The 12,606-nt window shown below is 35.7% G+C and overlaps 2 protein-coding genes across 2 annotated transcripts; one reads left to right on the top strand and one right to left on the bottom strand.

The window, feature by feature from the left end:
- Positions 1-5,097: 5,097 nt before the first annotated feature.
- On the top strand, positions 5,098-6,626 carry LOC106454637 (trihelix transcription factor GT-3b). Its single transcript, XM_013896747.3, has 2 exons — positions 5,098-5,575; positions 5,788-6,626. Exons 1-2 carry the CDS (start codon positions 5,276-5,278, stop codon positions 6,373-6,375), a joined length of 888 nt encoding a protein of 295 aa, XP_013752201.2. The 5' UTR covers positions 5,098-5,275; the 3' UTR covers positions 6,376-6,626.
- Positions 6,627-7,661: 1,035 nt separating this feature from the next.
- Positions 7,662-12,606, bottom strand: LOC106450946 (AMP deaminase). Its single transcript, XM_048780527.1, has 20 exons — positions 12,140-12,606; positions 11,601-11,785; positions 11,355-11,520; positions 10,938-11,116; positions 10,801-10,852; positions 10,600-10,727; positions 10,336-10,515; positions 10,197-10,264; positions 9,928-10,070; positions 9,764-9,825; positions 9,563-9,676; positions 9,332-9,472; positions 9,094-9,246; positions 8,970-9,023; positions 8,787-8,897; positions 8,531-8,704; positions 8,352-8,432; positions 8,158-8,256; positions 7,978-8,072; positions 7,662-7,905 (listed from the first exon to the last, which is right to left on the bottom strand). Exons 1-19 carry the CDS (start codon positions 12,504-12,506, stop codon positions 8,004-8,006), a joined length of 2,526 nt encoding a protein of 841 aa, XP_048636484.1. The 5' UTR covers positions 12,507-12,606; the 3' UTR covers positions 7,662-7,905; positions 7,978-8,003.

The following is a 12,606-nucleotide window of genomic DNA, read 5'->3' as shown; positions in this document are numbered from 1 at the left end:
AATGTTATTTTTTCTCTTGCCTCTGTTTATTCCTCAGAAGAATTTGTCCCTCTTCTATGTTAGTGCAGATAAGGCGACGAAAAATAAATGAAGAAAGTAACACACAATGTTAATGAAGTTTGTTTCCTACATCCCCGAGACCTCGTCCAGATTTCATTGACTTAGAACAAGAAACAACCTACGATTGCTATACGGTACAACACACACTAGTGTCTACCACTATTTTCCAAGTCAATAATCTACAAAGATTATGAATAAATCACACATGCATAAATCACATCCGGCTCACTGGAGCTCAATGTCTTCTACAGCTGCAATTTTCAGAGACCACTTCAATGAAACCGTCTGTGCTAACCCCACCCCCACCCCCGATTCTAAGCTTCAATCTTCCACTTCTCGGAAATACTTCACCAAGTACGTCAGCACCTAACGCACACCAGACACAGAACACTTGATTTTCCAAGCACATACAAAGCTCACACGAGCTATACACGATGGCTAACTCCACCACACAAAGCGCCAACTCCAACGCCACCAAACTAAGTCCACATCGGATTTCATCAGACAATGCTTTAGAATGTCCTTCGACACCAAACAATAACACACACCAAGGAAACCTCTCTCTCTTTATTCTTTGAGGTCTGTCTTTCTCATAAGGCACGTCCCTCCATATATAGTAGACCAGAACTTATTATCCACGTCTTCAACTTGCTCTTCAAATTTTCCAAATGCACTTAATGTAACTTTCCATTTCTTTAATGGAAAACTTCGTCTTCAAGCAAACTCCCTTTTATTTTATGGAAAATGTCTATATGTCTTCAAGCACATGTCATCTTTTCTTTTCCAAGCTGAGCAAGCCCACACAATCACAAAACTCGAACCCCCATTCAGCTCCATTTTCATGACACACGCTTGTACTAATTCTTGTAGTACTTCGCGAACTGATACAGATCATCGCAGCAGACTACATCTTCACTCTATTATTACTGAAGCTTCAGACCAGTTTGTTTGTGGTTAGCTCTTGCTGAGTGAAACTACCAAAAGATGTTAAAGTCGTTTATAGCACCTAAAAACAGAAGATCATAACACCGGTTTGAACATTCTGATTCCGGTGTTTTTTTTTAAAATGACCTTGTGACTCTAAAATTATGTTGCAAAATTATTTCATGTATATTAATTTATCTCAATTCATTTTATTTCTCCAACTACAATTATTCCATCTATTTTTTGTCTTCTATTTATTGTTCAGTCTATAAATGGTCACACTAGTTACAAGTCATCTCCTAACCCTAAGATATTTTTTACAACAAAATAAAACATAACTAATATATCCAAATAATTTGAGTGGTTGTTCAACATAGGATATGTGTTCCACAACAACACATTAGGGCTAATCTATACATTTACACAGATAGAAAAAATCTCGTGGTCAAAGTTTCCATGATCCATGCCGTGTTTTTCCTGTCTACATTTTTTTGTATAAATTTCCTGTCTACATTTAACTCCACCATAAACAATGAACTCCTTCATCCACAAGGACCACAACCTTTTGATGCAATTACTTTGGTTTTTTCTCTCAATCAGATTATGAGATGAGATGAGGGTGGACGTTCGGATACCCGTTCGGGTTCGGGTCGGGTATTTCAGATTTTCGGGTATTTCGGTATAGGGGTATAAAATCCGTTCGGGTATTTCTATACTTCGGATCGGATTCGGGTATTTTTAGTTCGGGTTCGGTTATTTCGGGTCGGGTTCGGATATTGAGATTTTGAAAGAAAAAAAATTATTTTTTTCATTTTTAGGTTTATTCTATTTAAAAATATAGATTTCACTTAACTGATTTTTTTTTATTTTTTAATAGATTCAATATCGATAGATTTGGAGATAACATTTCAAAAATAAATAAACATTAATTTGGCTTTTGTTTTTAAATTTTGAATGTAACTTTTGTTAATACATTAAACAAGAAACTAGACATATATTTTAATTGAGTGACAAATCATTTTTTTCCGTACTATATGTATATTATATGATCTTAAACTACATGTAACATTAATATAAATAGTTTAAATAAAATGAGAGATGTAAACGAGAAATATAAAGTTAAGTATACATATGTTTGGTTATCTTCGGATAATATTCAGGTTCGGATATTACCCGTTCGGGTTCGGATATCCAAACTCTCCTATCAATACCCGTTTGGATATTATCCGTTCGGGTTCGGTTCGGGTTTTTCGGATCGGATACGGGTTCGGTATCGGGTAAAATGCCCACCTAGAGGGAGACTGTGAAGGCCCGATAAATTTAAGTTTCTGTCTGGGCCCAACCCTTGCTTCGCACTGACATAAAAGGATGCTATGACTGAATGTTATCCCATATAACAAATGGTACATAAACGTCCTGTTACTTATTTCACCATCTTTACCCATAAACGCAACTCTCCAAATCAGTCATAAACGCAACTCTCCAAATCAGTGTCACTGGTTGTGAATGATTCAATAAAAATAGTAGATGATATTGATTTGGAAAAGTTTCAGATATATTTTAGATGGCAAGTAAGAGCATTCAACGTCTATGTATGTACCATTTGTTTCTCCCCCATTTGCAGGAATGAACAAGTAACAAATGTCGTATAGTCTTGTTACCGATTCCATTTTAAAAGTAGTTCAAATATCATACAATACGATGATTACATGAATACAAAATTGTTTTGAAGATGTCGAAAAATTCCGTAGCCAAAATACAATATTATTTATATAAAAATTAGCAATAGGATGCATCAAGCTTACAGATAATTAAAAATATATATATTGAAGGGTGAAAGAGCTTTCATGAGTTTGGAATCATATTTAACAAAGACTTATTCTTGGGTTCACTCCCTAGGGTGAACCTCTAGGTTCACCAACCAATAGGATTGTTTTATTTTATATTCGAAATCTTTTAAAAAAGGAAACAAAATATTTTCTCAAGCTATAAGTTATATTATATTTTTAAAATAAAAAAATTAAAATAAATAAATTAAAAAAGTAGTAATTAAAAATATATATTTTTAACATTCTTAGCAAAATACTAAACCCTAAATCCTAATCCCTAATCCTTAATCTCTAAACCCTAAACCCTAAATCCTAAACCTTTGGGTAAATCTTAAACCCTTGGATAAATCTTAAACTTCAAATCAAAAACACTAAACACTCAAGGGTTTACGGTTTAGGGTTTTAAGATTTAGTGTTTTTGATTTAGAGTATGAATTATCCAAGGGTTTGGAGTTTGCCCAAGGGTTTATAGGGTTTATGATTTAGGGTTTAGGGATTAGGATTTAGGGTTTAGTGTTTTGCTGACGACGATAAAAATATTATTTTTTTAAAAAATTTGTTTTTCTGTAACTACTATTTTTTTCTAATTTTTTAACCTTTTTATTTTAAAAACATAATATATCTTGACAATATTTTGTTTCCTTTTTTAAAAGGTATCGAATTTGAAATAATGAAGTCCTATTGGTTGGTGAACCTAGAGGTTCACCCTAGGGGTGGACCCAAGAATAACTCTTTAACAAAACGTTTTGCAAATTTTTTGCTTCAGAATTTCATATGATTTAGGAAGATAGATACTAGTTTGGGTAATTAGGTGAAAAATGTCTAAATGTGTATAGTTTCGAATTCACCAATATAAGAATATTGTTTTATTCCACTAAAATGTAAATACTAAAGGGGGACAATAAATCCGTAAATCTTGATCTAATCCATCAAATGTTTTTCAATCTGAAAAATTTAGATATCTAGATTTGTATGAATCAAATTAAATATTAATATCAAATATCTCTTAGAAACGAAACAAAGCACATTTCAAATTCAATATCCCTATATATATCCCTATATATTACATAATCATTTTTATATTTTTTATTTTTTTAATTTTATTAAAAATAAATATTATTTATATTAAAATATTATTATTTTACGTACTTTTTAAATTTTTTATTTTTTTAGTTTTGTTGTTATAAATTGAATCGAATAATTAGTTAAATATATAGATTTTATCGGAGGATATTTGATATAATAGCAGGACAAATCAAATAATAAAAAATTTGATTCAGACAAAACTAAACGGATCGTATATAAAGCTTCAAAATTTGAATATTCGTTTTGCGACCATCCCTAGTAAATAAAGAGACTTGGGGGTGAAGCTAAGGCTACAACTGGTCGCCGACAATTACGAACCACACAATATTACAAAAGTATACTTAACCGAAGGTTCTCGCAATGGTGATGAAACGTCAACGCAATACAATCGTCACACTAAGAAGATTGTAACATGACCAATGAAAAGCAGTCAATGGTTTAAACCGGAAAATAACCCAATCAAAATTTAAAGTTTGCATAAATGGCTTTAGATTTTAGTCAGAAAATATAAATAACGGTCACCAATGTGTTTCACTTAATGTATTTGATTATGCAGTATATTTTCTCTTAAATATAGCAGTTTATATTTTGTTTCCAATTTATCACAATTATATTTAATTTATAAATCACTTATATGAAGGATTTTGATAAAATTTGAAGTTTTTGAATCTTTGGAAACAATGGTAGTTTAAAAAGTTACGGAAAATCTATTATCAAAGTTGCATTTTTAAAAATTTCCCAACCCCAAGTAAGAGAATGTGATAAATCTATTTCAAACACATTTGATTGATTATAATTGACAAGAAAAATATTTGATTGATTATATCTCGACTGTCAGAATCTAGAATAGCGTTACCTAAAAGTGATTATTACATTATGAGAAGAAAACGATAGAAATATCCACATCCCTGAATCTTATCACAAGTCAAGTTGTTAATAGATTATTATATACTTTAATTAGAGGCTAATCATTTTTTCAATAGGCCATTTAAATAAACAGAGTACTAAGATCAAATAACGACACATTTACCGAAAGCTTTTTCTTTAATATTTTTTGTCAAAAGAAAAACAGAAAAAAGTAAATAATATTTGAAAAAAATCCAACAAAAGAAAAAAAAAGTAAACGCGTAGACAGATGGCGACATGAGAAAGAGAGAGTGGAGAAGAAGAAAAGAATTACGATCAAAGAAATAAGACATCTTTCTCTAGACGTTTTCACATTACAAACTCAAAAAAAAAAAAAAAAAGAGAATTGTATTTTTCAGTTTCGATCTAAAAAGTGAAAGCCTCTCGAAATCTAACCTTTGCTTTAGTCTTTAGAGATCGTTTGGTGATTCTTGTTTCTATTTTAGTTATTTTCTTGATTAGTTCTTGATATGGATCAGCATCAGCTTCACCAGCTTCACTACCTCAACAAACATCATCACCAACTTCATCCTCAATCTCAAACCCCTGAGCTAGCTTCTCCGGCTACCGGGGATAGGTTTCCACAGTGGAGCCTAGAAGAGACTAAGGAGTTGATAGCCATAAGAGGAGAGCTGGATCAAACTTTCATGGAGACAAAGCGGAACAAGCTTCTTTGGGAAGTTGTCTCTAACAAGATGAGAGACAAAAACTTTCTTCGTAGCCCTGAACAGTGCAAGTGCAAGTGGAAGAACCTCGTCACTCGCTTTAAGGTCCACAACTAATCCTTTCTCTTACTATTTCCTTACATATTGTGGATGTTATTTATATTTAATTATGTAGTGTGTTAGAGGTTGTGCATGGAACTATGCTATATGCTAAATGACTATACATGTTACAAGAAATTAGTATTTTCCCTAGTTATAGATTATTTAAGTAGATTAGTTTATACATGCATGTTATCTCACTGGTCATGTGTATCCAGGGATGTGAGACAATGGATGAAGAGATAGCAAGACAACAATTCCCTTTTTATGATGATATGCAAATTATATTTGCAAGTAGAATGCAAAGAATGCTATGGGCCGAATCTGAGGGAGGAGGAGGGGGAGGGGGAACAAGCGGCGCAACGAGAAAGAGAAGTCACTCGGAGCAATTTTCTTCAGACGAAGAAGAAGAGAACGTGAATGAAGAACTAGTAGGTATCAGCAATGAATCCAAAACCCTAAACCCGAGAAAGAACATTGCAAAGAAGCGAAAAGGCGGTATTAGTAATAGTGGTGGTGGTGCTAATAATAGTGTAAGAGAGGTTTTAGATGAGTTTATGAGACATCAGATGAGAATGGAGAATGAGTGGAGAGAAAGATGGGAGGCTAGGGAGAAGGAGAGAGCAGAGAAAGAAGAAGAGTGGAGAAGGAAGATGGAGGAGCTTGAGAAGGAGAGGATGGCAATGGAGCAGATGTGGAGGGATAGAGAGGAGCAAAGGAGGTCGAGGGAGGATATGAGGGCAGAGAAGAGGGATTCACTTATCAATTCATTGCTTGCTAAGCTTACTAGAGATGGTTCTCTCTAGCTATAATGTTTTTTTGAACGTAAGTTAAGTTGGTCTATCTATGCATGTTTGAGGTGTAGGTTTAGTTATTTGGTGGGAATAGTTAGTATATTCATGGGAAAAACTCGATACTCATATTTGAGTTTTTAGTGGCACTTTAGGAATATATTAACCCCACATTCTTTTTCTCCATGGTACTACTGATTCTGGTTAATCTTTTGGGCCATGTTATTTGCATACCATTTAATCTCAATGTGATAATGGTTTTCCAAGTCGGTCACCGACCTCTTATGGTTCATGATAAACTAAAAAAATTAAATGGGTATGTTCAGTAGTTTGTAATCATTTAATATTATTTTTAAAAAATGAATTATATTTTGGAATTTATGATTGAAAGAACCTTTAGGATACTGAATTTTGCTCAAAATATGGTACAGAAGAAGTGGCAGACATAGTTATTTCTCCCACGTCTGGATTCAAAATTTCTAAAGAAGATTTTGTTTGTTTCTTTTGTATTCGATATCAACATGGTAACTAGTTACATGCAATTATATCTTCGTGGCCCATAAGAGTATCAAAAATTATAAACATATCAAACAATGTGTTATGATTTATGCATAAAGAAAAGAAGGTTCACGCGTTTAGCTTTGGCCTTTAGGTGAATGAATGTAAGAATCGTGTATCGTTTCGATGAAACTTGAACGGGACAACAAGACATACTGTCACTGACATTGACCTTTTTGTTGGCAAAGCAAATGCCACAACTTGTCAGTTGTCTCCTTCAGACTCGAGGTCGGTCCTCAAACTCCATTTTCTATTTAATATATATAGGTTGCATGTGTAGACACTCTTGAAGATTCATACGTCAAGCAAGATCATGCAAACTAGCTTAACGGCTACTAAGATGTTTCACCCATACGATCAAATCTTAGTATGCATAGTAACCATCAAAACCAATGTTCAAAAATTCACTAGGAAAAATACTTAGACGATTTATATGGAATTATTACTTAGGCGAATGGGTAAACCATTTTTTAAATACCTTAGACCTGTTTTTTTAAATGGCCGCTGGTCTGAATTGTCGACTAGGCAGACGTTTAGGCACTACTTAGACCACTTTTAAAACATTGATCAAAACCATATCAGTCAAAACGAAATACTCTTTTATTAATCGAACCCAAAATGCATGTGCAGGTCACATTGTCTGCTCGTTTTAGGTGATTAAACAAACCCAAAATCTAACCAGCATTAACTCTTCTCAGTAGCACCTATAAACCTGTCTTAATCAAAACTCAACTAGAATGAAATGATATAACTCTTATGGTCTCTTTATATAGAGAAAAAAACAGTTATCCAAGTCGTTTGCAGCTCTTTAAAGTCAGCTCTCGAAAAAAAAAGAAAAAAAAAAAAAAAAAGATTCATACAAACAATAGATTTTGGCAGCCGTCATAAGGGCACAACATAGCCAGCCACTCTCATTTTATTACCCTATCTACTTCCTGCATCGTATATTTCTGAAAACGCCACCCTTAATGTAAAAACCCCATCCCCCTGAATTTCAATCAACGAGAGACACATAAGAACATGTTGCAACAGAAGTGTTTTAAGTTATAGGATTCTTACACGTTGCCATTTCTCATTGCGGTTTCTTATGGAACAACTTCATCTGAGATAACAGCCTTTCCCAAATAAACCTGTTGCATCTCCTCTTTCCAGATCTGCATCAACTTCCATAAATCAAATTTGTTTCCACCAAAAAGAGATTTAATCTTGTGTAGAGATATTAAAGTTTGTGGCCCCTACCGTGTCACGGAACTCCACCCTTATGTGAGGTACATTTGTTTTGTGAATGTCATTTCCATCAGGTCCTCTTTTGTAGTAGTCTTTTCCAATCCAGTGCGACTTTAAAACATGTCAAAAAATCAAAACTAATCAGCAGACAGGAGAAGAGACAAGTACATGATACTATAGTCTTATGTGTGTGATATAACAAGTACCTTGAGGGCATGTGAGAAACCTGACTGGTACACTGAGTTACGAGCTATCTCACACAGGTCACACGAACTCAGCTTCCAAACCTGAAAATTCCAGTTTTAATCTTTAGTCAGTTCATCAAGGACTCATATCTAAAGATGATTTAACTTTCATTGTAAATGATGTGTGTGACAAGACTTACCGAGGCAGCAATGCTGTACTCTTCCACGAGAGGTTCTTTAGTTAAGTGAATCTGAAGGGGATCATCCGTGGACAGGGAAACATTGAGACCTCTTAAGAAAAACACAGGAAACGGGTTCCGGTGGTAGTCTAGAAATAGAGAGTTGTTGCTCAGGGGAGACATGGCCAGACCAATCTGTCAAAAAGAAATTGAAATAAAATGTCCAGTAAGATATTCTTAGGACCAGACACAATACAAGCAGGGAGTCTCTGCAAACCTGGGCGAGGTAGTAGAGATACTGAAGCACAGGAGACTTTCGTAGATTGATTCCATGAGCGATGCTGTGGCATGTGAGGAATGTAGCAGCCAAGTGGTCAATGTCACCAGCCTGAAAATTTGTACACATCTTAAACATTCATTGAACTGAAAGTGAAAACACACAAAGGGATAAGTAAGTTACCTCCCCAGAATGTGGCCGTAGTGTGATCGTTGTCATGCCCTTTGACTCCCGAAGCTGGGAAACAAACAAAGTTACTTACTCCATATTACACAGAGCTAGTTGCAGCAGAGATGAGGAATGGTACCTTGTTTAACACATAGAGGTTAGCGTAACAGTAGTACACATAGTATGAGAATGCAGGATTAAATGCGTTAGTCCATTGAGCTGGAGTGGGCATGTGTTTCGTGGGACGTCTCTCAGGCTTGCTTTCATCATCGACCAAATCAAATCCAACAACCTGAAATCAAATAAACCAAAGAAGCAATCAAACAAACAAGAAACAGCAACTTTTTAATAGTTTTGATAGATAAATAGATGCTAACCTGCTTCAAGAAAACATGGAGCTGGGGATGAGAATCCGGATCCACCGTGGCTTCAAACAGAGGAATGAATATATTGTCAAGGATATTCTGGAATGATGTCACAATACCCATGTCCTTGTAGATGTTGTACAAGCGTGGGAGCTAGTGAACATACAGACATAAAAGTATAAGTCAGTTTGCAGTCATGTGACAACGAGAGAGAGACACATGAGCATCAGAAAGATAGCCAACCTGGATTAACCAGACAACGTTCTCACTGTATAGATCATTGTTCACAATCCAACTAGCCAGCTGGTCCCACTCGCTCATTTTTCTGCCGTATATAGATATTCTGTACTCAGCCATCTGCAGTGTTCAAAGTTACCTCATCAGGTTCTTATTAATTATCATTTTTTTTTATTGTAACTACTAGAGATGAACGTGGAAGTTTACCTGATATTTGCTAGCTTCAAGGTCGGAGAAAACTTGTTTTGTAATCTCACCAAGAAAACGACCTGAATCCAAAAACAAAATAAATGTCAAAACTCAAAACTGCATACCTGACGAATCAACTGAACTAAAAAATGGTGCTAAGAGGGACACATATATTTAATTACCTTGGATGAGATTATCCTGTTTAAGGAAAATTTCCCTCAGCCTACTTTGACCACATGGATTGTACTTGAGATTGAACTTGTCAAAGCGATGAAAAGTGCTCTTGTCAGCGTGCACATCCAAGAGGTCAACGTTCAGATCATATCTGTGGAAGGTTCAAAGAAGGAAAAAAATGTTTTTTCTTCAGCATAATGGTTAAATGTTATGAAACACAGATAATCTGCAGATAGACTGACTTGTAATAGTTATTAGTAGTGGAAATGTAAATTACCCAGTCAGATCAAGGCTCTCAAAAACTTCTTTCAAGGTCAAATATGTTCCATCCCTAAATATGACAACCTGCATACAGCAAAGAGGTTACCATACCTGCAAACCAGTCAATCATATACTCTCTTGAATCATATGGTTACCTCATCAGGTTCTTTCCTGAGCTTTGACTTGATAAACCTTAAGAGGTGTTTCTGGTTCATGCAAGCTGAATGATGAACATGAGTGTCTACTTTCCTAACGTTATAGAAATCACGATGCGGTGCACTTTTTTGGGCGAGAAACTCTTTATCCGCATTAAGCATTAAATGGAGATTAAATTTCTGAAACACACAAAAAAGAAAAATGTTAACCAGATGAACATGAAATTTGCTTATTGATATTAATTCTATAACTAAAACTCTTACCTGTTCTAGGAGCACTAGACGACGGTGACACAGAGTCCTCATGTTTCCAGCAGCTATGACTTTGAGTACGTGATGCAAGTCAGTGAAAAACGCTGTGGCATCAGCTACAGGGAAGAGCTCTTCTTTGACTGAGAATAGCGAAACAGAACAAATGTCATTAAGGAATGTAACCAAATCAACTTCCAATATTTGTGCTCTTACCATCTTTATTAGGAAACACGTGGACTACTCCATCTAGCATCTCAAAATGATGCTGCAAAACAAATAAAATAGGTAAGTTAAATTTATCAAAATGCATAGTGAAGTTCCATGGAAGAACAAAGGAGAAAAAAGCTCACATCAGACTTTCCCTGAGGATAATGTGCAAATGGCTCTAGATTAGGCTTTGGGGTACTAGGATCAGATATGACTTCTTTTTCCCATGGCGCAACTGTTTCTTGGAAGACATATCTCTTCCTCAATTCAAGACATTCTTGCAGACATTTGTAGGCTTCAACTTCATCAGACGTTGGCACCTCTGAACATATCATATGTAAATTCTCAATAAGCATGTGTCAGGATATAAACTTTAAACTATGGTTTAGAGATTCAATGGTTCAACTTCTGAATAAAAGCTTTAACTAACCCTTTCTTATCTCACTCAAGACTAATAGTGAATATCTGTAGTGCCAGTTAACTCATTTCCACTAGCAAATATTTTAAACATGTCATGATTGTGATAACAGGACAAAAAAAAAACAAGTAATGATTCTTACCAAGAGGGACATTAAGACGGACAAAGGTCTCCTGCTCAGGCTCTTTACGGAGAATATCAGCAGCAATAGGATCAGGCTGAACTCCATGTAGGTCACCAGACACACTGTGTGAACGAATCATGCTTGAAGCAGCCATAGATATTTGCTCTTCAGTTGCATCCGCAGGCTAAGCACAAGTTTAAAAAAGTAAGTAAGACTTTTTGCTTTGCTCATTCAATCAACAAAAACAAAATAAGAAACACTCACCAAGTCCCCATTAGTTTGCAAGTAGGAAGCATCCAAACCGGCAGTATCAGTCAAATTATCATCATCATCTGACTCTCCCATACTCTCAAAGGCACTAGCACTAGCAACAGGAGACTTGGGAGAGATTGGTCTAACAAAGCTTCCAGTTTTCCTGATACTATTAGTCCCATGTACAGAAGATCTCCCTGTAAACATCATCACAGACCATCAGAGAACCAAAACACACTAACCCCAATAAAAAGTTTGGACCTTTATAAATAAATCACACTAAACACTTATATCCAAACTAACCCACATAAAAAAGTTTGGACCTTTATAAATATATCACACAAAAAAACTTATATCCAAACTAACCCACATAAAAAAGTTTGGATCTTTATAAATAAATCACACAAAAAACTTATATCCAAACTCTAATCTGATCAATCCCTACACTCAGGAATCAAAAGACACTAAACCCATAAATAAAAATTGGATCTTTTTTTCTGATAAAGACACTTAACTCTAATATGATCAAATCCAGGACAAGTTCTCAATACCTTCAGATGGAGTATGAAGCCTAGGCAAGCCAGGAGGAATCTCATCGACACAAACATGGCCGTTGGTACGCCCTGCATCACCACCGCCGCCGCCATCGGTGGCTGCGGTGAAGGGAGTAGCATCCGGAAGAGAAGCGGGGCTGAGTCCTTTCCTTCTGACTTGGCTCCGCCGCCTCGAAAGGCTCTGACTTTGATGCTGCGGCGAGTCTCCCTCTCTTCCTTCGGTGTTGTTGTTGTTGTCTTTCTTCTCCCTGCCACGCTCGAGGACGAGATTCAGGGCCTTGAAGTGCATGAAGAACCCTGAGACGGCGACGAAGGAGGCTCCGAAGAGAGCCGCGAGGGCAAGTTGGTAAATATTGGGCTCCATGATGAAAACCAGACAGAATCTCTGTTTGTGTTTGTGTTCAGGTCAGAGTCAGTAAGCCACGAGTTTGGTTTGAGTGGCGATGGGATATTGAAGGAGAGGA

The sequence above is a fragment of the Brassica napus genome, chromosome A5 (assembly GCF_020379485.1).
Source record: "Brassica napus cultivar Da-Ae chromosome A5, Da-Ae, whole genome shotgun sequence".
In the NCBI taxonomy this organism is placed as follows: domain Eukaryota; kingdom Viridiplantae; phylum Streptophyta; class Magnoliopsida; order Brassicales; family Brassicaceae; genus Brassica; species Brassica napus.
The sequence above is the reverse complement of the archived record's forward strand: the minus strand, read 5'-3'. Positions and strand labels throughout refer to the sequence as shown.